The sequence below is a fragment of the Gadus morhua genome, chromosome 11, assembly GCF_902167405.1.
Source record: "Gadus morhua chromosome 11, gadMor3.0, whole genome shotgun sequence".
Taxonomy (NCBI): Eukaryota; Metazoa; Chordata; class Actinopteri; order Gadiformes; family Gadidae; genus Gadus; species Gadus morhua.
The window spans coordinates 4,086,386-4,114,347 of NC_044058.1; the positions used below are offsets into that span (position 1 = coordinate 4,086,386).

Genomic DNA, 27,962 nt, shown 5'->3' on the forward strand with positions numbered 1-27,962 from the left:
CCACTATGTGGATGACTATCAGACCATTATTCCAGGTCCCTCCTCCATAGCAGTCCAAAGCCATCAACATATCGAACATTACTGTTGACAGCCTGAGGTTTTCAGGATGGTTCACTAGATTAATTGCGATGTCTCATGAATGAATAAACACCCTAAATTGGGTATTTTGCTGTTGATTGCGTTGAAGGTATATGAAAATTAAAAAGTCTGTTTTGGTTATTGTAATATTGTTTGTACTGTTTCATTAGTCTGCTCTTCATTTGAATAGGATTCAAGCTTTTTAAATGAGGTTCAAACACAAATCAAAAACCAAAAAATTATACACGCTATCAAGTGCATTTATCATCACAAACAATAGGAAGCCCGTCCTCAGTGTTAGACATATATACTAGGAAGTGCTATGTTCGAGTAGGTAGTGGTATGTACTAGGAAGTGGTGTGTACTAGGAAGTGTTGTGTATGAGTAGGAAGTGGGATGTACTAGTAGGAAGTGGTATGTACTAGGAAGTGGAGACCATTAAAGTAGCGTTGGCAATTTAAGAAATACCATCCCCTCCAAATTCAAGTTAAACTAAATTAATAGAATCAAAAAATGCAGGGACAAGAATGGTTACTGATTCTTTCCAAGGATTGAAATCCTATTTTATATACGATGTTGACACTGTGACAACACAAATGGATCTTATCGGTGCACAATGAGGATATGTCTCCAAGTTAAAACCATCTGCATAGTTATGTCATGCTTCCAGTCAGCATAAACGAGGGACGAAGGAAACACATTTCACTTGATCAATAATAAACATTCATAACGTGCATTTTCACAAAAAATAACATAGAACATAACTCTGAAACGTTTAAAGGACGTATTTGTGTGCATTGCTGTTTACTGCAGTCATATATTTAATAATATAACATGTATTTTATACAGTACACTGATTGCTCTGCCGGGTCTCAGTAGGGATTGCCAGTAAAAGACAAAGGTTATGTGAATTATGAACACATTCCATGCGGTTTGTATGGTGATTCTGGGTTCATCGCTGGTATGCCAGCGTTAATTTGAATGGGTATTTTCTGATGGGGAGATGTGTATGTTTATCAATTTGTACCCATTGTCCTTTATTGTCTGGCTTTGCATACATATGTAAAAAAAGAAGGAAGGAGTAAATAGTGTGTGTGTGTGTGTGTGTGTGTGTGTGTGTGTGTGTGTGTGTGTGTGTGTGTGTGTGTGTGTGTGTGTGTGTGTGTGTGTGTGTGTGTGTGTGTGTGTGTGTGTGTGTGTGTGTGTGTGTGTGTGTATATATATACACACAAATATATATATATACATATTTATATATATTAGGGCTGTCAGTTAAACGCGTTATTAATGGCGTTAACGCAAACCAATTTTAACGGCGTTATTTTGTTTTTTTTCTTTGGCTCAAAACAAAGAAGCAGTAGCCTGATTGCTATGTTCAAGGCAGTATGTTTGTACATTCATCGTTTAATTGCACTATAGGCTTTTTTTTTGCATAGTCCTGTTTTGATCAGTATATGCCAATGTTGTTATCAATAAAAAAACATTTGCACAAGGCATGCCGATGCACTCCTCCATGTTGATAAGAGCACTAAAATGAGAACAATTAATGGGACAAAGAAATCAAGGGATATTTAGCATAGAAAAAAGATTTGCGATTAATCGTGAGTTAACCATGACATTAATATGATTAATCACAATTAAATATTTTAATCGCTTGACAGCACTAATATAAACATATATACATATATATATATGATTAATGAGGCCTGGTGACAGGGTAGTGCAGGGTCATGTGCTCTGCTCCTGTGAAAGGCAGTCTATGTGTGCAGTAGTGGTGCACAACTTCCGGGATGCTGGCGAACACACAGCTGCTCTGGTCAAGGGTGTAGCCCTGGCCCTTGCTGCTCTTAGTCTGAGCCACGATGATGTGGACACAGCTCTGGCTGGTCCTGACAGGGAAGAGCACAGTCCGGTTACCATAACGATCATGTATAATGTCCGGTTGCTATAACGAGGATGCATAGTATCCGGTATCCATAATGATGATGCATAATGTACGGTTGCTATAACGAAGATGCTTAGTGTCCGGTTAACATAACAATGATGCATAATGTCCGGTTACTATAACGATGATGCATAGTGTCCGGTTGCTATAACGATGATGCATAGTGTCCGGTTGCTATAACGATGATGTATAGTGTCCGGTTACCATACAAGGATGCATAGTGTCCGGTTACTATAACAATGGTGTCCGGTTAACATAACGATGATGCATAATGTTCGGTTGCCATAACGATGATGCATAATGTCCGGTTACCATAACGATGATGAATAGTGTCAGGTTACCATAACGAGGATGCATAGTGTCCGGTTACCATAACGATGTTACTATAACAATGATGCCTAGTGTCAGGTTACCATACTGATGTTACTAAGATGATACATAGTGTCCGGTTGCTATAAAGATGATGCATAGTGTCCGGTTACCATAATGATGATGCATAGTGTCTGGTTTCTATGACGATGTGCATTCATTATATGAGAGATCAGACTAAATATTGGAAGACATAATGATTACAGTTGTTGACCTTAATGTTAATTGTACACAGTGAACATGTGTGTGTATGTGTGTGTGCACTCACACACACGTGTATATGCACATGTTGTGTATGTGTGTGTATAATAGGGATTATCATATGCTATACAGTCAATGCCCATGTGCATTCACAGCACAGCCCTGACACTCACACAAACACATTGGCCATGCCCCACATATTCACACAAACATGCATCTGTTTACAACACCACAGGCACACACACACACACTCACTCACTTCAGAGCGATGGAGTATTTGCTGGTGCCTGATTCGCTGTCCCTCACAAGGAAGCTGGCCTCCTTGCAACGCTGCAGCTGAGCCTCTGCCTGCTGGCGACTCACACTGCCATGGTACCAGCTGAGTGAGCGAGGGAGGGAGAAACACAGACACAGAAGGAGAAGGAGAAAGGGGGCAGAGAGAGGAAGAGATGACGCCACATACACAGTACAGTGATATATGGAGGAACGTCAAATATAATTGTAATAATGGCTGATGGCTGAGGAAGACACAAAGGGTGGGAGGAGGAGAGTGTGTGTTTGTGTGCATGGAAGTGTGAGTGTGTGTTTGAGTGACGTGTGTGTGTGTGTGTGTGTGTGTGTGTGTGTGTGTGTGTGTGTGTGTGTGTGTGTGTGTGTGTGTGTGTGTGTGTGTGTGTGTGTGTGTGTGCGTGCGTGCGTGCGTGTGTGTGTGTGTCTGTGTGAGTGTGTGTGTGTTGACTTGTGGGGACGGAGAAGAAGAATCCCAGCCAACATAAATCAAGATAAGCCGAGCAGATGGTCATTTTGCAGGATGAACAAGGTAACAATGTCAAAGGTGAGTGTGAGATTAGTGGGGCGGGAGCACAGGAAAGAGACGAGATGGACACACAATCAAAGGAAAAAGATGGACGCAGCCGTATAGTGTGTGTGTGTGTGTGTATGTGGGGGAGGGGGGGCTGGCTGGACACAAGGCAGTGGTGACAATGGCTTGAGGCGAGAGCCAATTCTACACTAGTAGAATGACGTCCCCCTTCCAAAGGGATATTTATTCACACTGGATGGGGGAACACATACTACCATGCTAGCTACTCTCTTCTGCGACATGCCTATAAGCATGGTCATGCCTGTAAAAGGAAAACCTTTTACAGCCATCCGACACCCAACGACTCACCTCTGCTTCTCCAAGGGCAGGGTGGGGTCCACCTTGGCCACGTCTCCATCCAGGGGGCCAGCGGCAGGGGCAGAGGTGGGAGAGGGGGGGCAGAGTTTGGTGGTGGGGGAGGAAGAGCACGAGAAAGGCGAAGGTTTGAGAGTGGAGAACGAGGGAGAGGGGGGCGAGAGAGGGGAGAGTTTGAGGATGGGGGAGGAGGGGAAGGAAGGGGAGGACGGGGACGAGGGGGAGGACAGGGAGGTGGAGACCAGGCTCTTGTGGTTCCAGGTCTTCTGTCTCAGGGTGTGCTGCGGCTGCTGCTGCTGGAGCTGCTGGAGCTGCTGGCGACAGGGGGTGGAGCCACCCTCCCTGCCAAGAGAACAGTCCCCCGCCTCAAACTGGGCTGGAGGAAGAGAAGGAGACAATAAGGGGACATGATAATAATAAATAATAATGTTCCAGAAGGCATGACCGTCTAGCCCCCCCATTTCCCTTATCTTCAGTCCATTGTGATAATACTGTAAATGCACATTGTGTATATCTCGTTGTATCTGTCTGACCACACCAAAACCCTTGACCATGAACTAGTTTGTAGATATAAAAATTCATATAAAATGAAATGAATGGGTACGTCAGTCTGAATCTTTGAGCATTTGATTGATCTGATATTATCCCTTCTGCTGAAGTCCCAAGACAACATCATCGCAATGCAGTTGTAAGAAGTAGTAGAGTAAAGTTTTTCATAGAAGAGGCAGGTAAGGGATCATCTGAAACAATGTCCCTAGCTCTAGGCTCAGGGAGACACAATGGGGTATGTAACTGAGTGTAAAGAATCCTGGCTCTCTGTTCCACTCCCACTGTGTGCGTGTGTGTGTGTTTGTGTGAGTGTGTCTGTGTGTGTGTGTGTGTTCGTGTGTGTGTGTGTGTGTGTGTGTGTGTGTGTGTGTGTGTGTGTGTGTGTGTGTGTGTGTGTGTGTGTGTGTGTGTGTGTGTGCGTGTGTGCACATACGTGTGTGTGTGTGTGTGTGTGTGTGTGTGTGTGTGTGTGTGTGTGTGTGTGTGTGTGTGTGTACCTGACAGGGCCCTGACGATGTCCTCTTTCCTCCACTCCCAGGGCAGCTCATACTCCCCTGGGGGACGCACGTCGGACTCGGGCCGGGTTACGGGGATCCACACCCCCTCGCTGTCGCCCGCGGGCCCTCCCTCGTAGGGCGTGTCATAAATGTTGAGGGGCGGGGGCTTGCCGTCCTCCCCCCTCCCCTCCACATGGCCCCCCTGGCCGCGGTCCAGCAGCACACACACCTTCAGCATGTCCTTGGAGCCGCGTCGGCGCACTTCTGAGACAACAATCACGCAACAAAGCTCAGAACTTTATTTCTTGTTATGGGTGAAGTTTTAATAATGGGTCAAATTTTAATAATCACATAAATTGTTGAGAATTGCACAGTCGACCATTTAAAAGGATAGAGGTTATGCGTGCCGGGTATCTGGTGGGGCCTGAAGAGTGGTGCTTTTAATGATTCACTGTTATTCCTTTTGATTTGACACATTAAAGATCCTCTCTAGTCTAGTGTGCTTCCTGCTTTCTATAAAACCTTGCTCCACCCGAAAAAAGAATTAGTCCTCATAAAATGGTATTCACTGCACAGCATCAGCAGAGACAAGTCGCCCTCCCTCAGTCATCACCATGCACTGATTTAACGTTAGCTTGAGAACCATTCTCAAAGCATTGGGAAAAGGGTGAAATGCAAACTGGGTGCAGTGGGGGTGGGGGGGCGGGATATTGTGTTTGTTATTACAAGTATGCAAGTATACATTGTGGAGTGCTACAGGATTTGTTGCTGTCCACCAGGTAGTCTATGTGTCTGCTCTATTGTGTGGCTAAACAATGGAGCAATGTGGAGAAAGGTCAACATGGCCCCTGATTGGCTGACTGACAAGGCTACTTCCTGGCTGCCGAGAATGATTGGGTGATGCCAGGGGCACACGGGTTTGTTATGAGGCCGAGTGAGGGGTTTTCACATAAGGGCCGTTAATTATAACGGTGTGTGTGTGTGTTTGTTTGTGTGTGCTTAATGTTTGTTTGTGCATACGTAGGTGTGTGTGTGTGTGTGTGTGTGTGTGTGTGTGTGTGTGTGTGTGTGTGTGTGTGTGTGTGTGTGTGTGTGTGTGTGTGTGTGTTTGTGTGTGTGTGTGAGTGTGTGTGTGTGTGTGTGTGTGTGTGTGTGTGTGTGTGTGTGTGTGTGTGTGTGTGTGTGTGTGTGTGTGTGTGTTTGTTTTTCAGTGCGTACGTGTTTTCGTGTGTATTAGGGGGAGGGGGAGCATGGGGCCAACTTCCTATCAAGAGAATGGGGCAAAGGAAACACAGGCAGGAGACAGGAAGCTGGAAGTTGGAAGTTGGAAGAGGAAGCTGCACCCATTGTCACTGCACAACACAGTTTCCTTAGCAACCATTAGTGGGAAGGGAAATCAGGGGAGACAGTGTGAGACTGGGGGTCTGCCGCTGTGGCTTCCCTCCTGCCTCCCTTTAAATGAAATCCTCTGGGGCCAGGTCATAACCATAAGCTACATGTTGGGGAATGGGAATAAAAGTGTTCTGGGATCAAGCCTAAATATGTGCAGGTATGAGTGAAACATGTAACTCTGTCATTTTACATACTAATTCTTTACATTGTGTGCATACTTGATCACAAGATGTGTTTTGGAAGTGAACACTGGATTTGTCCACTGTGAGAGCAGCTTACAATTTAAAGAAAGAAGAAAGACATAGAGAAAGACACAGAGAAAGACACAGAGAAATAAACAGAGAAAGACACAGGGAAAGACACAAAGAAAGATTCCAGGTGTCACCCCCTTGTGTGCAGTGCAAGTGTGAGCACGACGCATAGCCAGCAGCTCTGGGTTGAGGCGGTGAGCCGTCTCACCTGTGATGATGACCTGGGCATCATAAGGCTCCATGTAGCCGTCGTTCCCCCCGGCCCTCTCTGCCTCCCTCTGCTCCTTGGTCTTCTCTGCATCAAACGGGTCGGCGTAGTCCTCCAAGATGATCAGCTGTGATAAGGAGAGCAACTGTCAGCAACGACAATGATGTATAGCCACCCAGCCGCCCAAGATCTGCCTGGAGGAGACAATGGGACAGGGACAGAGCTGTGTGTGTGTGTGTGTGTGTGTGTGTGTGTGTGTGTGTGTGTGTGTGTGTGTGTGTGTGTGTGTGTGTGTGTGTGTGTGTGTGTGTGTGTGTGTGTGTGTGTGTGTGTGTGTGTGTGTGTGTGTGTGTGTGTGTGCGTGTGCTTCTGTCTGGGTCTGTGTGTGTCCGTGTTTCTGTGTGTTGGCGTCCATGACAGCAAAGAATGGATGGTAAACTTGAGGTAACGCTTGCAATGGGGTCAGCTTATTGTCTGTGTGATCTCATACAATGTACAGAAAATGTGTTGTATTCTTTTGAGAGCAGGGAAACATGAGACCTGTTTATGAGTTAAAAAACAGCACAATCGATTGCTCTTATAAAAGCCTGATATCAAAAGATGAGGCAAAAATATATTCAACCAAACGGTACCAAAACTTTATTTTAGTCTACTTTAAAATTTAATTGTAATTCTGTTCAACTCACCATTGTAGATTTATTGTCGGGCTTTTCTTTGTCGTTTTCCGGTAGCTTTTTTTCCTTCTTGGCGGTGACTTTCGGGTTCTTGTCCTGTTTGTCAACTTTGATCATTCTACTAATGTAAGCGTGCGCAAAGTTGGTGGTGGAGGTCCTGGGTTGGCGGTTCTCATCTGGCCCCCCGGCGTCAACTTTTGAATTCTTCCGAAGAGTATCCCACACTGACCCCGTAGGACCGCTGCTGTTGCGCCCTAGTTCAACAGCAGAATTCTTACGGTTTCTTCCCACCAATAAACCCCCGACTCCTCCAACACCTCCATCCTTGCGTGGGAGTCCCTTCAGACTGTCTCGGGAAAACGCCGATTTAGAGCGAGGTTGTGGGCCAGACTCGGAGGCAGAACGAACGCGTTCGTTTCCGTTCTTAAGGTTTATGGGGAAATCTTTGAACCATTTGGCCATGACTGAAATGTTGGCCCAACCCGACTTTGCGCAGGTAATTTAATCCTCAAGTAATGATATACAGTGTGTACGGGCCCTATAATCAGACGTTAACAAATGTTCAGCCTAAATTTAATTTAGTAACACTTACTTTTTTCAGAAATCACCAGCACCCATTTTACGCACGGGTACTTTACGCGCGGCCTTTCCGTTCCCACTGTGACTCTGAGCTCTTGGTGGGACGTCGTGCACCCTTTCTCCCTAACCAGGCATACAATTATCACAGCGACGGCTCCTGCTGCTACATGGACCTCATAGACCAGTTCCCTTTATGTTTGGTCTACTTGGCACCCAACAGGTACAACTATCCAAGGAGTTTGAAAAGTAGCCTTCGGAGAGCGTAAACTCGGAAGAATTGAAAGTTTTTCTTTGAAATTACTGGAGATCCCATTCCCGGAGTGTGAGAGAGTGCGTTGATTGTTCTAACGACAAAAGCGAATTGTCATGTGTTGAAGAAAGTTGTATCAAGAGGAGGATGTCAGGATATTTGGGAGTGGTCATATGCACTGGGCGGGTATTGTAGCCTACTGTAGTTATGCTCACAGGGAGATTTAAACTGCTGTGAAGACGTTGGGCTATGACAATTTGATTTGATGCATTAAATGTATAGGCTAATTATATAATGTACATTTTACGTCTCGTATTGGGAGGAATCTGGTATACTGCTATGCTGTCCTATTGAAAATTATGTATCTGCAGTTGAGGATATGAACATTTGTTCTGCTGATATCTGGGTAAGGTCCTCTACCCTATATGAATATTTTTAGGCTTGCAATCTGAAACTATTAACTAATATCTAAATGAGACGATTATGTTGCTGCTCTGACGCGAGATATTTGCGCCATCTACAGGAAAAGGCCAGTTACTACATAGCAACAGTCGACTTGATTGTGACTGCTGACTTTAAAAGGACATCAAGGTTATTTATTACAAGTAAAACAAAAATTATTGCATGTATTTGAAATGTAGTTCTTGAAGTCTTCCAAAAAACTTCAGCAAACGTAACTATATCAATCGTTGACTGACATGCGAGCCTCACCAATCCTCACAGAGGGTGCACTTTAGGCAGCGCCCATGGCGACACGCAGAACCAATCAGCGTGCCGTGTCGGGCGGCGCTGGGCGGGGCGGCGTGCCAGAGGACAAAGGTAACAGGTTGCTCCCGTCCCATGATGAACTTGTGTGGCTGGTTTGATATGAGGGTGTTGCTGTTTCAACGCTGTTGATGAATTTTGATGGCTCCACGATCCATAGCTGAGCTGTTTTGAAGTATATCGGTACCAGTGGAGTAACAAATCAAAGCCAGCCCAAGCGACCACTGAAGGATTCTCACAACATGAGGTATGTTTGGTAACTTTTGGTGCCAGACTGCTGAGACCAGACGCAGGCCAGCCTGCAGACTTGTCAGTGCAACGCGATCCGCTCCTCTCGCTGCAGCGCTTAGTGTTGTCTCAATGCACTTTAATACTGTTCAATCGTTATCTTTATCCCCCGTGCTGATTACTTTATACGTGTTGAGGTTGGTTTCCCTACATTTTGATTAACTATAGATTGGGTCTCTCCTCAGACAACAGGTCTCGTTCGTTTGTAGGACGCGTCCTGCCCCCGGACTGTGTATTATATTAATGTGTTTATTTGTCAACGAGAGGGATTTATATGAGTTACCCACGGAGAAGTATTCAATTTAGATTAAGGATTATTTTGTTTCGGTTAAATGTGCTGATGCACTTACTCTAAACTATTCAGGACTACCCCGGGCTGTACAATAGTTATAGAAAGTAACAAGACGTAACGTTAGTGTGTGGCCTACTAGGACCGATTATTTAGTGGAATATCCTCATTGCAAATGTGACTGAGTGGAACAAGTGCACGAAGTAGGATGGGAACTGGGATGGCCATACTTGAGCGCTCCTTATGTTTGGTATTGATGTAACACTAACTGAGTGTTACACTTATCCCACTGTGGCTATTCAGAGAGGGAATAATGGTGCTGCTTGTCTTAATGGGAAAGAGGAGCAGTAACTTGTTTGGAAACCTTAATGAACAGTGAGGAACAGCGAAGGGATCTGCTCAAAGCCAGGAATGCAATGTGAAAAGAGCCATAGGTAAGCCTATGTTAAGTTTTTATATTAGTGTAATTATATTTGTTTTGGCTCAGTGATACTCAAAAAAGGAATCATTGCTGCCATGAAACATACATTGCGGTTGCTGTCGCGTCTTCTAATCTTAGTCGTTTTCGATCCCAGAGTTGACTTAAATAAGTTTACTGTCAGTAAATTGAACTATAGAGAACGATTAAAATGGAGCAAATTATCGTAAGGTGACTGTGAGGTGTGAACCACAGATACCTGAATGAACTGCTGCATCTAACTTGGATAACAAGTGGTGCAGGAGTTGCAAAAAAATAAATCCTTACTAACAACAAGTTATAGTAAACCGTTGGCTTGTCCCTGCTGTCTCCTGTCAGGTAAGAATTGCCTGGTTGGGAATATACTTGATGAAAAAGTGTTTTGCCTGGTTTGGTATTGAAGCAGGATGTGTATTATGCAAGACATAGCGAAACATGTACAGTCAGACCAGACTGAGAAGGGTGTGCTGAAGAGTGGAGATGCTTGTAAAATAGAAGCTCATGGTAGAAGGGAATTATAGAGGCTGTAGACAGACTGTGAGGGCGGTCTGTAGGTTATGGTTATTAGCAGAATGGTTGTGGTAAATGAGGGTGCACATTCTCAAAATTGCTGCCCTGGTTCTCTGCCCCACATCGCTGGAACAATGGGATGGGTCCGCCTCATTCCACGCCCATCAGGTCCCTGACCTTTTTACTCATCTGATGCCATGACAATGACACAATTACCATTAGAGGAGGGGTCATGTGTGTGTAATGGAACGATTGTTTGAAAGTAACAACATTTTGACTAGTCCCATGTGATTGTAAATGCGTATCAATCCGAAATGATTTCCCACTGCATAGTAAGCTATTTCGGTTTTACATCATGTATTCTTAAAATGTTGATAGATGTCATTAGGGCCTTTAAGCCATCTGACCCTGCTTTGGTATCTGCCCCTTGCTACCATCCGTGTGCCTGTGTCCCTGGTTTACCTTAAGAAACCATGCTGTTAAGATCCACACTTCCGCCCTTATCTTCTGACCCTTTCTCTCATGGAATGCCCTTGCTAATCGCACTGGAGTGTGTGACGTAAACACTTGACCTGTAAACTTCATGGCCAAATGAACAAACTGGGTGAGTGGTTCCTCTACAGCTCCCATAGGACCTCAGATCATTAGGGCTCTTCAGGATGACGTCTTTGTCCCCTTAAACTGACCGTAAACACCCACACAAACAGAATAGGCTTTGTTAAAAGTAATCCATTCAGCGAAACCTTTCATACGTAATCAGTTATTTCATAAATGGCACGCACCTTAACCTTATTTACTTTGTTTTATTGTGTTCTTCCTCGAAGTCCAGCCGATAGCCTTAATATATGCTCTTCCCTCCAATATGACCTTTTCCTCTGCTTCATAAGGCTAGAATCGGCTAGATCAATGATGAAGATGGTTGTGCAAGCACAAAGCGATCTGCAACAGTGTTTGAAACCAATTTTTCATTTGTGGTCCGGAGCGTCAGACTTAAGTATTGGTTATTCTGAAACAAATAACGTAAACGCCCGTTCCATTGGGAATTCACCAGCTATTTGGCAGGGTACATATGACAGATACAAAGCCTGACCTTGGTAATTTGACCAGATAAGAGACATGTTGGCTGTTTTATTCTTACTATCTCCACCCCCATATCTTCTCTCTCTCGTGCTCTCTCGCTCTGGCAATGGCTCTGGCTATCGTTCTCGCTCTGTATTTGGAAGAGTTGGAGGAATCAGGGAGAAGTTTTTGCAGGAGGTGTTCATCTGTAGTAGTGGAGATGCAGTACTTTTCTAGTCACGTATACATCATTATGCAACAATCATCAGATCAGAGTGAAGATAATGTATAAGGAGGGAGTGGATTGAAGGGTGTGTCACTTAATGAATCTCCAAGGTGTTCTATAACCTACATTGGAGGATATGCCCGCTGCTGAACCAGAACTCAAACTTCCGGATGAAAGGGGGGGTTAACATGATGTGGGGTTGGGCAGCGGAGTTGTTCACATGCAGGGAGACTGGTATTATCGGTTGAGGATTGGCTGGCTTACTCACTGGTGTGCGTGAGTGTTTAAGAGGTAAAATGTGGGTGTGTGTGGTTTCGGGTTAATCACTGGCGGAGTATGCACACCGAGGACAAAGTCCATGCGGGCAGCTGAGAGCCAGGAACTGAGTAGAACCATGCCCTGATCTGTTTGTTGAAAGTGTACGATGTGGCTCCCAGTGGTGGGGAGGTTTGGCCTCATCCAGACCCGTGGTTATTATAAATTGTATGTAATGTATTATTGTTGTAATCATCTGATCCTTTACTGAATGCACCAAATCATCCAAACTGTTTTCTGTATTGTAAGCAAGCGGATGAGGTTATAGGCCTTAAAGGTTTGGTTGTGGCCAGTCTTTCAAACACAGGAAGGTTGATAGTGGATCATCTTTTATATAATCACTTGATTATAAACTTAAGAAAATATGAATAACACATCATTGACTTCAGTATTGGTGTGTGTCATTGATCTGAACTTGGTTATAATTTCGACCCATACACACATTGATAATGGGAATATAGTTTCAACCCTGTTAATCACTGCTACCAAAAGCATTAGCAATGTATTGGGGTCACACTTAATGTTTCGGCAGATTAATACCACAACTTTGCTCTTTGTCTACTGTTTTACGTTAACCTCAGCATGAGCACGTCCTCCGGTGGCCCGACCCCCTTGGACCACGGGGTCCAGATCCGCTTCATCAAGGACCTCCAGGACGCCCGTGGTGGCGGGGTCCCGGGCCCCCAGCCTAGGACCAAGCCCCGTCCTGCCTCCAAATATGGGGTGGCGGTGAGGGTGCAGGGGATCGCCGGCCTGCCGTACGTGGTCCTGAAGGACGGAGGGGAGAAGGGGGACTCGTATGGCGTGCAGCTGAAGACGCACTACCCCCCCGGCTACGGCAGCCTCCCGCGGCGCAGGGAGAAGGCGGAGGTTGGGGAGCAGGGGGGGGAGGTCATGTACGGAGGAGGCGGAGGCGGAGGAGGAGAAGGAGGAGGGGCGCTACGCAGGGCCCAGTCACATGGCTCGCTGCTGGACCGGGACGGGGAGGAGCCGGGAGGAGGCGAGGAGTTCCAGCTCAGGCGGCCCCCGGGGGACGGGAGGTCGGGTAGCTATGGCAACCTCGATGGAGGGCTGGTCGTCGGGAGGGAGAGAGAGGGTGCCAGGGGAGGGGCCGTCAGAGAGGCGGACCAGAGCGGGCGTTATCAGAACGGCTCCCTCGATGGAACGAGGGGGGTCCAGGTCAGGCCCAACCCCCCTCCTCCTGCTCCTCCTCCTCAAACCACGGAGCTCCACTCTGGCCAAAGACGGATCACCCCTGTCAACAGACTGATCAACAGGTTTGATGGCCGAGGAGGAGGAGGAGGAGGAGGAGGAGGAGGAGGAGGAGGAGGAGGAGGTGCTGGTGCTGGTGGAGCCGAGCAACAAAGGGTCTACTCTCCACGACCGGAAGACCCCAGAGAGGCCTCCCCTGTGCTCACCCCCAATCCCTACTCCTCCAGGCCCTCCTCCACCGACAGCAGCCTGGGACGGAACCAGAGCTCTGCCTCCAGTGGGCCTCATCAGTGGTCTCCAACTGGGAGAGCAGTAGCTGTGGACAACAACAACAGCGCTCCCATCCATAACTCAGAGAAAAACGTAAGATAACCTTCTGGTTTTAGCGGGTAATCAATGAGTTGAATCGTTTCTGTTCTTAAAATATGAATCTAATGCCGTTGCAACGTGACATGAGTATCATTACACACTGAGGTCTCTGTCTGAAGGTGACCCCTGACCTTTTATTGGACCAGGGTCAGGTGGTGAACGAGGAAGAGGAACAGCTCATGCAGACCCTGTACAGCATCCTGAGAGACGGGTGAGGACCGCGTTCCACATTCCCTTACCTCTTCTGCAGGGGTTCCTAGATTCACCCTTGAGTGATCAATAAGTCATTAACGCTCAGATTACTGTAACTGATCCCTGTGCGGTTGTCTCCCCCCTCTCACTCTCTCTCTTAGAACCAGTGAGAGTGAGGTTGCCATCAGGCAGAAAGTCCAGGTCATATTTCAGAAGGTCCAGAGCCTCAGGGTACATGCGTGTTCCTATCTCTCAGAGTTACCACAGAACTAACTGTAACTGTGGTAGCTGTTCTATGCTAATGAGTTATGCTTTCCCCTGTGGTTGGCGGCACCAGTCCAGGGACGGGTCCGGTGCGGAGTGGAGGAAAGAGAAGCGGGAGCTGGAGAGGAGCCTGGGCGACCTGCAGGCCGCTCTGAAGGAGGAGAGGAGGGTAGGTGGAGCCCCATGGGTAAGATGCACAGGGTTTGATTTTCATCAAACCCTAGCACTCCACACAGCGCTCCACACAGCGCTCCACACAGCGCTCCCAGTCCTTACCTCCTGGTTGAGTTTCTCTTTTGCTTTAATCCTGCTGCTGCTGTGTGGAGTGGAGCCAACACCTCCTCCTCCCGCTCCTAGACCCTTAAAATGATGAAGGCTGTTTTCTCTTAGATAAAACACACTTTGATTTAGGTCTCTTCGGGTTGTGTGAATGAACCCTGAGCAGAATGAACGACATGAGGTGAATTTAGCGGCTACTGATCTAGTGTCCTTTGACTTTTATCGCTAATTTTGTAGGATTTTGACTTAAGAGACTAAAGGTTGTTTTAAAATGCCTCCGATAAATCCCAGTGGTCTTACGGCCATCTTAACACTAATCTTATCTCCTTAATAATGACCCATTATACGCTGGGTTAAGGAAGTCTTAACCTCTAATGCCTCCATAAGAACTTAATCCCGAAAATGTATTTTCTCGCCAGACCTCTGCATGCTTGCCGGCACATAACGCAATCCCACATCGCTTAGGCCTTTTGTATAATGGTGATTAAAAAAAAAAGATATAAACTATATATAATATAATACTCAAGAACTGTTTATGTATTATGCTATGCATTTATTCAGGTGTGTGTGTGTGTGTGTGTGTTTGTGTGTGCGTGTGCGCAGGGCTCCAGTGGCAGGCCGGACCCTGCTCTCCGAGAGCAGCTGGAGTCGTCCCTGGACGAGAACATCCAGCTCCAGGAGATGCTTGGTCGGAAGAACAAGGAGTTCCACCAAACACAGTCTGAGTGAGGAACTTGAATCGCACACAACATACAGTCGAAGTATGTCCAAGGAGTCAGGACTCAAAATGTCACCACTCTCAAAGCAATACAAACGATGAATTAACTTTGCTTGCCTGAGTTGTGTAAATGATATTTATTAGTCTATTAACGTTTTTGTAATGCATTAAACATTAATTATTTTTGTTAAGGATTTCTAAGAGGGTAATCAATGCTAGATGCCAATGCCAGCATCATTAAACAACACTTGTTCTGAGCTCTAAACACACGCTCTCAGAAACAGTTTTGGAATGTAGTCTTTGATTGGGTGTTCTTGGGTAACTCTACTCGAGGGAGGGCACGGGGTTCCCAAATACCAAAGCTATCACACTGCTGGACACTCACCCCATGTTCATCCCAACCAGCCGTTACTGAGCCACTTCACCAACCCCAATACAGTGCGTAGTGTTTGTGGTTTAAGGAGTTTCCCTGTGTCGCTCCAACAGGCTGATTCAGCTTCGCATGGAGAGGGAGAACGCAGAGACACGGGTCAGGGATGTGGAGGACCAGCTGGCTGGGCTCCAGGACGAGCTGAGGGAGAGCAGCAGGACGGTACAGACACTCACAGGCACTGAGGAACACACAGACCCACACTGCTAGTGTCCACTTGCATTAACCAGGCATTGATGAGTTGGCAGCATGAGCAGCACATGTCTGGAGGGTCTGGGTAAAGGGGTTTGGGTTAAAGGGGTCTGGTTAAAGGGTCTGGTTAAAGGGGTCTGGGGTTAAAGGGGACTGGGTTAAGGGGTCTGGGTAAAGGGGTCTGGGTTAGTGGGTCCTGGTTAAGGGGTCTGGGTTAAACTTGGGTCACTTTGTATTCTTTAAACCTGTCAATCTTCTACTTCAACTATTATCCATCCCAATATACAAATATTTTAACGATTGGCCCTTTCTCAAGGAATAAGACCTGGCCATCCACGAGGCATCCAGGAACTGTTTTACCATAAATCTTGTTGTTCTGCTTATGGCTTTATGAAGTGGAGTTTTATATTACACCCAGTTCTTCTTGGCTGCTTGTCAGACGAGGCAAGCCAAGCAATCACACTGAGCTCTCATAATGTGTGATTACGTGATAAATGATGGCGTATACATCATAGAATAAATAATGAGAGAGGCCGAACCGAAAAGGGGAATCAGACACAACTGACGTGTGTGTCCCGCATATCTCTGCCCCCGTAGGAGTTGGCGGGCTTCCAGGCCCAGCTGGCGGAGGCGTCCCAGCTGAAGCAGCGTCTGGAGGAGGGCCTGCGGCAGCGGGAGAGGGAGCTGACGGCGCTGAAGGGCGTGCTGAAGGACGAGGTGGCCTCGCACGACCGCGATATGGAGAGCCTGCGGGAGCAGTACAGCACCGACATGGAGAAGCTCCGTGGCAGCATGGAGCAGGTGTCCCAGGTACAGAGCTACACGCATGGATATGGATATGGAAGGCCGAATGGGTCAAAACTTTGCCAAACTGTTAACATATATTCTTTCAAATCGATTGATCTAGAGAACAGTTCACATCCCATGATCTCCAGGATCTTAAACTGATCAGATTTGCTACTTTCATTAGTGCTTATTTCCCTCGCTCACAAGGAGACCACAGTGTAAACGGTCAGCAATCAGATCTGAGAGAAGACATTTGGGAACTAAGTGAACACAGCCTAACCCCCTCCCCCCCCCCCCCCCCCCCCACACACACACACACACACACACACACCATCAGTCCCAGGCGGGGATCGAGGCGGAGCGTCTGCGGGTCAACTCCTCGGTGCGCTCCCTGCAGCAGCAGCTGGAGGACTGCCGGGACGAGAGCAGCCACTGGATGGAGCAGTTCCACACCACCAAGGATGAGCTGCGCACCACCCGGCAGGAGTGAGTGCAGCCCTCCTCCACCTCTCCATGTACTCAGGAGTGAGTGCAGCCCTCCTCCACCCCTCCATGTACTCTCATGGAAAGGGCTCTGGTGTCTGCACTGCAGCGGTTGTGTTTTCATACGTTCCCCTGGTTGTATTCCAAGGTTGTTATGATTGATCTGTTCTCTCTCTTTTGTCCTGCCTCTGACGGGTGCGTCTGCCTGTCTGTCAGGGAGTCTCCAGGCAGCCCACAGCCACCGTGAGAAAGACTAGGGACCAACCCCCTGTGCTGTGTTCACCTTCCAGTGTTGTGCCTAGTCCAGTGATTTTAGTTTTGAGACTGTCCCTCCCCTAACTTAGTTCTGTTTTGTAGAAGACAAACACGGATGATGCGTAGTATGGAGTATGGCTGTCTCGTAGATGTGTGTGCTTTTGTATTTAGATATGATAGTATTGATCCATGTTGATTTGAAAAGATGCAACAACAAAAATAAAACCTACTGACACATCTAACTCAAATCAAGCTCCTGTGATTCAACAAAGCCAAGCACCTTTTAATCGGACGGAGCTTTTCCAGAAGCTGCTGTCTTCTGACGTGTGTGTGTGTGTGTGTGTGTGTGTGTGTGTGTGTGTGTGTGTGTGTGTGTGTGTGTGTGTGTGTGTGTGTGTGTGTGTGTGTGTGTGTGTGTGTGTGTGTGTGTGTGTGTGTGTGTGTGTGTGCTGGTCCAGACTGCTGAAGGTGCGTCTGGATAAGGAGGAGTTTGAGGAGGAGCTGAAGGAGCTCCAGGGACGGGTGAGCTCCATGAAGCAGCAGATACCTGACCCCAGCCACGCAGAGTCCCTCTCAAAGGTGCCCTCCTCTCACACACCCTACGCCTACAGACACCCTCAACAAGGGGCCCTCCCCCACACACCCATCCCTTGCAAAAACCCTCACCAAGGGGCCCTACTTTAACCCACCTTTCCTTAAAGACACCCTCACTGAGGGGCCCTCCTTTGACACATCCTACCTTCTTATATGTATCTCATTCTCAGGCGTTTCAATTAAAATAAGACACATCAAGCTGTAGAAAATGGGGGTAAAGGGTAAATATCCATTACAGTGGTGAGTCTGTCATGGTTATTTAGACCATTTTGGTACAGACTTCTTCAGAGTAACGCTGTTCATTGAAAACCTATGATAATTTGAAGTATTTTGACATACTTTGTCCTTCTTAAAATAGTCGGTATATTTCTCCAGGAGCTCTCGAGTTCCCGTTCAAACCTGCTGAAAGTGCAGTCAGAGGTGGAGAAGCACAGGACTGACATGGACAGGAAGGTGATGGAGGTGATTTCCTTGAAAAAGGCCCACCAGGAACAGGAGGCGGAGCTCAAGTATGAGATTGACAGGCTGAAGGAGCAATTGAAGAAGGCCAAAGAGGAGTTCGCCAAGGAACAACAAAGAAGCAAAAAGGTTGGGATGTACGAGACCACCACCACCATTCATGCAATACTAATCATAAAGATATATATTTTTGTTAACAGCAAAACTATTTATTCCATTTTGTAACTGATGCCTTTGTGTGTGCTTAGCTTCCAGACCCATCGGTCGTCTCCGAGATGGAGCAGAAGCTCGGGGAGGCCAAAGGGGAGGGGACCCGCCTTCAGGAGAAGCTCTCATTGGTCGAGGCGGAGCTACAATCTACCAAGACCTGCCTTTGCAGAGCGCGGACGGAACTAGCCGATCTCAGAGACTCTGAGAAGGAGCAGGAGGAAGCCAGCAAACGCATCAGAGATAAATTCGTACGCCTTGAGGTGAGGACAGAAAAGGACTTAATGCACACATATATAACACGTAATACAAACATAACATGGGCTACTGGGCTAGTGGGCTCCCAGCCCAAGGTACTGGGTTGAACAACCTACCTGTAGGCATACTTTGGCAAGGTGCCTACCTGCTCCTTTATGGCATGTTTTCTTAAAGTAAGTAACTCTAGTAATTATAGCAGCAAAAAATACTTGGGTTTATTGATTCAAGCGCTGTAATTTTTTTTTTGTGTCTCTCGCTGTGTCGCCATCAGGCGCAGCTGCAGAGCAGCACCTCAGAGAGCTCTGAGCTGGAGGTGGCCCTTCACAGCGAGATCAGGGGGCTGAAGTCGGAGCTAGATGAGGCCAAGAGGACAGCCTCCCGCCTGGGCCAGGAGACCATAGAGCTCCGGCAGAGCCTGGAGGTCCGGGAGAGGGAGAAGGAGGCGCTGGCTCAGTCCCACAGCCAGCTGGAGGAGGCCCGGCTACAGCAGGAGAAGGCTCTAGAGAAACTTCTCAGGGAGGTACGGACTGGAAGCACTGGGAGCACTGTTTATAGCACTGGGAGGGCTGTCTTGAGCTCTCGAGCACTGGGAGGGCAGTTTGGAGCACTGGGAGGGCAGTTTGGAGGGCCGGATTAAATAAATACTTAATATAAAATACCTGGCAAGTAAATCTCTGTGGCTCTCTGCATTCCTCTCTCGTTCTTGTCTCTGTCTCTCGCTCTCCCTCCCTCTGACTCCCTCTGTCAGCATGAGTCGGTGCAGGGCTCGTCCAGAGAGGAGGTGCAGATTCTGCGGGCCCAGCTGGAGGAGCAGCGGGAGAAGACGCGTAAGGAGACTCAGGAGGCCCATCGCCACGGCAACGACGCTCAGGCTGATCTGGAAAGGAGCCAGGCCAGTCTGAGGAGGCTGGAGGAGGAGGTGCTGTTGTGTGCCTTTGTGCACCTGTGTGTTTTTCATTGCTGTTATTAATGTGTTTGTCATTGAAGCTATCTGCTACCAAAATGTTTTTGTTCCTTCTTAGACAAAGTATCATCCACGTTGGTCAAAATGTAATCAAATGAAACAAACAGAGGAATTTTGGCTGAGAGATGTGTCCAGATCGTCAAAAGAAACTAGACGAAAGAAGAGACTTTAGGGGAGGTCTTGATTTTTTTTGCATATCTAGCCTTACCATCTTCGTAAGCAATGTTGTAATCCATCGATGCTATCGGAATTAATGACATTAGGAATACATTGCAAATAACGCCTCATGTCTACCCTTATAATATGAAACCAACAAGACTGGAGTTTAACTGATACACTGCAAAACTGACACGAGACGAAAGTTCAGTGATAAGAAAATAACAAAACAAAATGTTTCTCTTGAGTTACATTTGGGCCTGCCAAACATTTTCAGAGGTCAAGTGTAAAGAAATGAAGCTGGAATTACAACCAAAGGTGTGTGTGTGTGTGTGTGTGTGTGTGTGTGTGTGTGTGTGTGTGTGTGTGTGTGTGTGTGTGTGTGTGTGTGTGTGTGTGTGTGTGTGTGTGTGTGTGTGTGTGTGTGTGTGTGTGTGTGTGTGTGGGCGCGCATCTGTGTGTGTGTGTGCGTGCGTCTGTGTGTGCGCACGCGTCTGTGTGTGCGCGCGCGTCTGTGTGTGTGTGTGTGTAGATGTCGCGGCAGAAGAAGGAGCTGCTGCTGGCGTGTGAGGAGCGGGACAACCACCAGCTGGACCGAGAGCTGCTGACTAACAGACTGCGCCACCTGGAGGGAGAGCTGGAGAACAGCAAGAACAGCCACAGCGAGAAGAGCCGCGAGAACCGCCTGCTGGAGGTAATACTGTCTTACATATTAGGGTCAAATATCATCTGTATTATCAGCCTTTATTCTTTTTGATTATTACTATTGCTGGTATTTATATTTCAGACATTCGTATGAGTTTGTTTTACTTCGTATTTTATAACGTAATTTATATTTTATATTCGTATTTTGAATGGTATATGTTGTTGTTCTCTGCAACAACCTAGACGAGATTCAAACTGCTCAAAATTCTTGCAATTATTATTAGTAATAATTGATCGTTTATTCGTCGTATTTAGTCATATTTTCCTAATTGCTGCTGTACTCTTCAAAAATATCCCAAACTTGATCGTTGCTCGTCTGGTTCTGCAGGACAAGATGAAGCGGCTGGAGATGGAGCTGGAGGAGGAGAAGGGCAACGCCGAGATGCTGATGGACCGGGTCAACCGCAGCCGGGACCAGATCGACGCGCTGCGCTCGGAGCTGCTGCAGGAGAGGTCCTCCAAGCAGGACCTGGAGCTGGACAAGACCACCATGGAGAGACACGTACGTACTGGGCTTCACTTCAATGGGATCCTCTCAGACGTTTGAAGCTGCACTATGTTAGTTCTGCCATTAGAACCCTTTAGTGAGTTGTAGCTACATTTACAGCTAGATCATTTTATGGGCCCCTGTTTAACTACAAGGTGTGTGTGTGACCAGAGTTAAAAGCCATCGCCAAATCTGCCTAGCCCTGTAACTTGGTGACATTCCAAGTGGGAGGTCCAACCTAGATTTAAGATGGATCACACACACCTATTACTAAGATAGGGACCCCTGAAAGAATAAAACAATTTATGAAAAAAAATATTGAGAAACGTTCTAGTTCAGATATATTTGTATTGTTAATAGTTGCGGTTGAAAAGATAACTACTGCAGGTTTATCTAACTATTTTCATTGAATTCAGGACCAGGTCATGTAACTAAGGAGAGGTTAGGGGCGTCTTGCTCAAGGAGGCCTCCAAGTAGGCTGAGGACATCGTTGAACTTCGAAACCAGTAGCTTTCTAATTTGAGCTGAGCTACCTTACCAAGCCTCAACATAACCCTGTTGTCACTGGCGTTGTAATGACTGCCGTCCTCAGATTATGCCTAAACATGATGTCCCTGCTTAATTACTTTGTTGATCTATAATAATGAGCATTTGCAATCAACATGGGCCATTTTCATTAACCCATAACAAATGTCAAGCTGTTCCAAGTACTAAACAAAACACAAACACACAGCTGAAGGAGTTGAAGAGCCGCCTGGCGGACATGGAGGGCCAGTCTCGCTCCTCAGCAGGTGTCTCTCAGCTGGAGCTCCAAGTCCAGGAGCTGGAGGAACGTCTACGCAGTGAGGACAGGTGGGCCGCACTACACATCCCACATTACAAAATTAAAGGATCGATTTCCCTTGAAAAAAAGCACATAAGAGAAGTTAGCCTTCAGTGCATTCTGCCAGAAATGCTTTATGAAGTCAGGTGATGTGTGAAGAGCGAGTAAGCAATCCCGGGCATAGGAAAAACAGCTCGCAGGAAAAGGATGAAAGCTCCCATCCATGAGAGATAAAAAAGACACTAGAGGACATTCCTAAGAAGGCGTCTGCCCAGGTAGATGACAGCCGATGCTGAGGTGTGCAATAGCACCAGCTTTGCCAAACTTTGAAGCACCAGTGCTGGCAGCGAAGGAGATGGGTCATAATGGCACCAATGTGATGTATAACTGTGTGTGGCTTGACTAGACGGAGTATAAGAAAAAAGTAAACAGTTCAGCAACGAGGTTAGTTCAAGTGTCTCTTCATTTCAACCAAAAAAGGGAAAACGGAAGGGGGTTGCGTCTAGTCTGTTTGTCCGGAATCGAAGCCTTTGTTGTCTTCTTTCTGTCCGGGTCTGGTTCCCTTGTTGGAAATAGAGAGAACCTTTTAGCCAAAGGTGATTTTAAATCAGTAGTTTCAAGGTGATGTTAAGGCAGTCGTTTTAAAGGTGACATTTAAGCAGTCGTTTTAAACGTGAGCTAAAGCTGTAGTTTTGAAGGGTTGTCTCCCCTTGGTCCCCCCTCTGTTAGAATGTGACCACTCTTCCTCTCTTGGCTCTCACACAGGGAGAAGAACTCAATGGTGGCGTCCCAGCGTCGCCTTGAGAGAAAACTGAAAGAGCTCAGCATGGCCCAGGACGAGGAGAGACAGCAGCACACGGATCAGAGAGACCAGGTACACACACACACTCACACTCACACTCACACACTCGCACTGACTAACCCACTCGAGCACACCAAGTCATCACCCCCTCAAGCTTGCAGAGTCACCATGTGAACCCAGGCGCCAAGCCACTACACTACTATCTTCATTGATGCGTCTCTCTGTGCACTGAAGCCTGACAGACAGCCATGCAGACGCAACATGCAGGATGAAAAATAAATAAACCCGGTGTCAGTGTGAGAGCTCAGCTAATTCCATCCCGATTCTACATCCGCACTTGCCTACCTTTCCATGCAACTCGCCTCTATCTATGCCGTCATTGTGCTCCATATCTACGCCCCCATTCCCGGGAATTACTTGGAAAAGTCTTGGGATAGGGAAATGCTGTGTGAGTTGTATCATGGTCTCTGGCTAGCGGGCGGTGGGTTGAGTAGGTTGGTTTGCGTTGCAGCTCACCCTGCGGGTGAAAGCCCTGAAGCGGCAGGTGGATGAGGGGGAGACGGAGGTGGAGCGTGTGGACGGGCTGAGGAGGAAGGCCCAGCGGGAGATGGAGGAGCAGCTGGAGCAGAAGGACGCGCTCCAGACCCGCATCAAAGCGCTGGAGACAGAGCTCAAGTCAGTGTGTGTGTGTGTGTGTGTGTGTGTGTGTGTGTGTGTGTGTGTGTGTGTGTGTGTGTGTGTGTGTGTGTGTGTGTGTGTGTGTGTGTGTGTGTGTGTGTGTGTGTGTGTGTGTGTGTGTGTGTGTGTTTAGATCCAAAGATCAACATTCAATTTAAAACTGAGACAAGCAGGCCACTGTGGATGTCATAGTATAAAAGCAAAACAACCGTCTCCTAGTGCTGAGAAGGCTTCTGTAAACTGTAATTATTTTAATTACCATGGACCAGAACCACACTCGACCATGGTGCCAACAGAGTGTGTCTGTGTGTTTGTCTTATGGTCAACAGGGGGCGCACTTCCATTAAACTTCCTGGAAGTGCAGGGGGATTATGGGAACAGTGTTAAATAGCAAGAGAACTGTTTAAATCAGGTTTATATGTACTTGTAGTAAATTTCATACAGTGCTTCACATCAAAATAAAACTGAGCCGGTTAAAGGCAGCAACAACAACAAAGCAATACAGCGTACAAATTAACGAAACATAAAAACGCTAAAGCATAGTTATCCCAGCTGAATAAAAGTAGTGCAACAGGTGCTGACGCTGCATGCTGTGCCGTTTGGGGCATCAGTAGCTCAGGAGGTAGCGCGGGTTGACTGGTATACGGTAGGTTGCTAGTTTGATCCTCAGCTCCTCCCTGCTCCTCCTTGGACAAATCGAGTGTCGAGGTGTCCCTGAGCAAGACGCCTCACCCTAAGTGCTCCAGACGAGCTGGCTGTCACCCCGCGTGGTTATCTCCGTTAGTGTATGAATGTGTGAATGAATGGTTGTAAGTCTATTTGAACAAAAGCGTCAGCAAGATCCCATAAATGTAAAATGTAAATGTTTGCTACAGGAGGAAGACCCAGGCGGTGAGACGCCAGGCCCTGGATTCCTCCGCCCTCAGCTCGGAGGACGACGATGACGACCACCTGTACGACCCCTCCGGCATCACCTCCTACCTCACCGAGAGCAACCTGCAGACCAGCTCCTGCTAGGCCCCCCCCCCCCCCCCCCCCCCCCCCCCCAGGGCAGGGCGCTGGGTCTCTAAGGGGAAACCACAGTGGTATGGGGCGGGGGAGTTTAGGTGGATTGGTCAAGTCTGAAATGAAATGGCTATAGTGTAGTGGGGGGAGGATTGCCCTTGTGTTGAAGCAATACAGAGATTAGTCCAGGAGAGTAGCTATTAAAAGGCCTCGAGGTGAATTGGAGGAAACGCAGGATGTGGAGGAGCTTTCCTCGGAATATGACACTGACACTATGGGTGCACAGATCTGGCCTGCTGTAGTTGTGGATGTCAGCCAGACAACAAGGCAGGGAATGGTGCTGCGGTACATTCCAGGATGAGTTGAGGAAGCCGGGATTTTCAGTGAAAATGACACTGTATGCATTCTGTATTTGTGTTATAATACTGAGCCTAATGCCTCATTTGAATCAGGACTTTGCTCTTGTTTCTTGAAACTTATATTTACAATTGATTTGGATTGAATAATGTAAAACCTTTTAGGTCCTTTCCTTCAGAGTTCACTATTTCCAGTGTAAGTGATTCCTACATCACTCGCCTCAACTCACAGTTCATTTATGCACACCTTATTTTTCTTTGTTGATTGTTTTGTTGAACCTGTATGACATTATGCATAATAATCAATGTTGGATTTTAGTTAGTTTTGTAATAGAGCCGCATGGACCAACTGTTGGTTAAAAAGTTTATGATTACCACAAGTGTCTTTTGGACAAACAGTTTGTACAAGGATGGTGCAATGGCTGTTCCTGGCCAATGGGGCCAAAGCCTTGTGATGAGATGGCTAATATTTCATCAACCATATCTTATGATTTCACTGTTGAAAATGTTCCTATAAAGTGTTAAGACTCTTCTTTACCAATCGTGTTTTTGATCTAGTTTTCACAGTTTTGTAGGCTAGCTATAAAGGGAAATACACCAGCATTTTAATGTTTAATAGTATTGGCCTAGGATAGATACCGCTTAATGCCTATACCATGGTGGCAGGCAGTTGGAGATCTGAATCCCTATGAATAAAATTACTTTTGTATATAAGGATAATTTCCAGGAGTAGACAGGGTAAGAGTGGAAACTATTTTCCAAGTACGAGGGTCCAAATCATCTTCTTAGGATGAATCTTCATGTGTAAATTAACACATTTTATGAGAAGATATTTAAATCAATATCTCGAGGGAGAAAATGTGCCTGTTTGAATACAATGTCTACAAATGTGTGTGACTGAGTTCATCTATTTTGGAGCGGTTATGGGCGATATATTTTCTCTGTACATAGATAGAAAGCTAGACACAGCCACACAACTTCTATGCATTCCCTTTTGTAATGTAATCTAACCTCTTTAAGAATCTTTTTTCTTTTTAAAGAATGTCTAATTTAGTAGACCTTGAAACTATTTGTATACGTTACCTAATATTTTTGAAAACATTTTTAGCAATCAGTAGCTATTAATGCAATTATTCGAACTGCCATGCAGATCTGTCTCACTTCAAATGATTTATGTTTAGTGGTTAGAACATGGTATCTTTAATGATTCTGCACTGTGAATTTATACTGTACTACTCTTTTTTTGTAATGGCCCCAATAAAATGTATGTATAAGCAGAGAGTTCCTTTACATCTTAACAAAGCTTCATCTACAGCTTTCTCACATTGCAGTCTAGCCCACACCATTGTTTGGAACAGGTATAAAGCAAAGAGTTGATGGCAAGGTATTACATTTTGTAATCCCACTATAATCATTGGTGTGGAAACTTAAAGTGTTCTCATTACATGATGCTACCATTGGTTTAAAACAGTTGACAGTACAGCATCTCCATTACAGGTCTTAACAGTAACTAACAACACGTCGTCCTAACCCATTTCGCAGTCTGGTTTTCATTCTCAGTTACTCCTGGTTTGAGCCTTAGCCCAGGTGTTTCAAGGAAGAGTACAATGACTGGACTCATCCTCCTAATTGACCAATATCGGAATGAGTTGAGGTGGATTGAATGAATTGAAAGGTGGGGAGTAGCACCATAAATAACCTCACCTATAGAGAAAGCATTTCATACAGAATTTGGAAAAAAATTAGGATAAAGTAGTAATTCTTGTATATATTTTTTAATGAAACAAATATTTTTGTGTTTCTGAGAACCAATGGGCCCTCAGGCCTGAGGCCTAAGTGCATTGGGGCCCTCAGCATTGGGGCAAGGCAGCACTGAGCACGCGCCCAATTGGCCACTGCACTTGTAATCCATCCTGTGAAGAAGTAGACAGACCTGTTTCTCAATGTGTTTTTCTCTGAGGTAGTATGTTTCTGTTGTTGTTTCACCACCACCTATTACTCAGGCTTTGGGCCAGTCAGACATAATGCGTGTTATTCAGGCCAGCCAATGCTTTGCATTCTGCTGTGGAGAAGACGTATAAAGAATGGTTATTATTCCCCCACCTTCAAAACCAACTCAAATGATGGTCTGTCGGGTTCTGCATTCCGCCCTGTTACATAACTGCTGTGTACCCTGAATAATACACAGCATATGAAAATATGCTGTGTATTATTCAGGGTCCGAGCTGGGAGGCATAGATCTCCTCTGATTGTTTAGCCATGGTGGACTATATTGTCAGGCCTGTGTGTGTGTGTGTGTGTGTGTGTGTGTGTGTGTGTGTGTGTGTGTGTGTGTGTGTGTGTGTGTGTGTGTGTGTGTGTGTGTGTGTGTGTGTGTGTGTGTGTGTGTGTCTATGTGGTGAATGTTGTGGAAGCCTATCTCTTGTAGCAGTTGTAGATGTTGTCTGTGTTTGTCTACACATGTAATTATTCAAAGGAAGTTCATGTTGATTTGTTGCATCAATCCTAGCATGCCATTTCAACAGAAATATAGAAGCAAATTGAAGGGCCTATTGCAAACAACTCATGCATGATGGTCCACACAGGTTTGTTTGTGTGTGTGTGTGTGTGTGTGTGTGTGTGTGTGTGTGTGTGTGTGTGTGTGTGTGTGTGTGTGTGTGTGTGTGTGTGTGTGTGTGTGTGTGTGTGTCTGATAGTGTGTGTGGTGGTGTGCCGTGCCTATGGTCAGCAATGCTAGTTGCTGTTCTCAGAACGGTGAGAGAATGGAGAGGGATTCGAATTGTTCTGACCCCAAACATTCCACGAATACCTGGCAGTAGGGGGAACTGAGGGGACTGAGGCCACTTCTAGTGTCCCTTCTTCACACACACTCACACACACACACACACACACACACACACACACACACACACACACATAGACCCCCAGCCACACAGACACACACACACAAACACACTCATACACACAAAAAGGCAGACACACACGCAGACACACACACACACACACTCACGCACAAGCACACACACACACACACACACACACACACACACACACACACACACACACACACACACACACACACACACACACGCACACACACACACACACACACACACACATACACACACGCACACACACACAAAGCAAAGGCTAAAGGACCTTCCAGAAAAAACAATATTTGACTTTCATTCAGTGATTAATCAGTGATA

At 46.4% G+C, this 27,962-nt stretch overlaps 2 protein-coding genes across 4 annotated transcripts; one reads left to right on the top strand and one right to left on the bottom strand.

Annotated features, from left to right (window-relative positions):
• Window positions 1-1,649: 1,649 nt before the first annotated feature.
• she (Src homology 2 domain containing E) lies at window positions 1,650-8,296 on the bottom strand. The gene is made up of 6 exons (XM_030371040.1): window positions 7,354-8,296; window positions 6,668-6,794; window positions 4,817-5,080; window positions 3,765-4,146; window positions 2,853-2,972; window positions 1,650-1,967 (listed from the first exon to the last, which is right to left on the bottom strand). Exons 1-6 carry the CDS (start codon window positions 7,801-7,803, stop codon window positions 1,775-1,777), a joined length of 1,536 nt encoding a protein of 511 aa, XP_030226900.1. The 5' UTR covers window positions 7,804-8,296; the 3' UTR covers window positions 1,650-1,774.
• A 705-nt stretch (window positions 8,297-9,001) lies between these two features.
• cgna (cingulin a) lies at window positions 9,002-26,032 on the top strand. Of its 3 annotated transcripts, none has more exons than XM_030370739.1 (20): window positions 9,002-9,182; window positions 12,661-13,654; window positions 13,780-13,871; window positions 14,014-14,083; window positions 14,190-14,303; window positions 14,999-15,120; window positions 15,600-15,705; window positions 16,333-16,545; window positions 16,859-17,007; window positions 17,718-17,838; window positions 18,229-18,441; window positions 18,561-18,782; window positions 19,049-19,297; window positions 19,526-19,696; window positions 20,430-20,591; window positions 20,931-21,104; window positions 21,823-21,941; window positions 22,678-22,786; window positions 23,226-23,389; window positions 24,268-26,032. In XM_030370739.1, exons 1-20 carry the CDS (start codon window positions 9,178-9,180, stop codon window positions 24,407-24,409), a joined length of 3,711 nt encoding a protein of 1,236 aa, XP_030226599.1. In that variant the 5' UTR covers window positions 9,002-9,177; the 3' UTR covers window positions 24,410-26,032. The 3 variants fall into 3 exon arrangements, with proteins under 3 accessions (XP_030226599.1, XP_030226600.1, XP_030226601.1); XM_030370740.1 differs by having other exon boundaries at window positions 14,190-14,285; XM_030370741.1 differs by having other exon boundaries at window positions 13,807-13,871.
• The last annotated feature ends 1,930 nt before the right edge of the window (window positions 26,033-27,962 follow it).

Bases quoted from the DNA above. Each gene is read 5' to 3' on its own strand.
- cgna (XM_030370739.1), top strand. The intron at 14,084-14,189 runs GTACATGCGTGT...TGGCGGCACCAG, and splicing joins AGAAGGTCCAGAGCCTCAGG to TCCAGGGACGGGTCCGGTGC. The intron at 15,706-16,332 runs GTACAGACACTC...CTGCCCCCGTAG, and splicing joins TGAGGGAGAGCAGCAGGACG to GAGTTGGCGGGCTTCCAGGC.
- she (XM_030371040.1), bottom strand. From the start codon at position 7,803: ATGGCCAAATGGTTCAAAGATTTCCCCATAAACCTTAAGAACGGAAAC. The intron at 6,795-7,353 runs GTGAGTTGAACA...TCCTTATCACAG, and splicing joins CCGACAATAAATCTACAATG to CTGATCATCTTGGAGGACTA. The intron at 2,973-3,764 runs GTGAGTCGTTGG...TCGCTCACTCAG, and splicing joins CTGCCCTTGGAGAAGCAGAG to CTGGTACCATGGCAGTGTGA.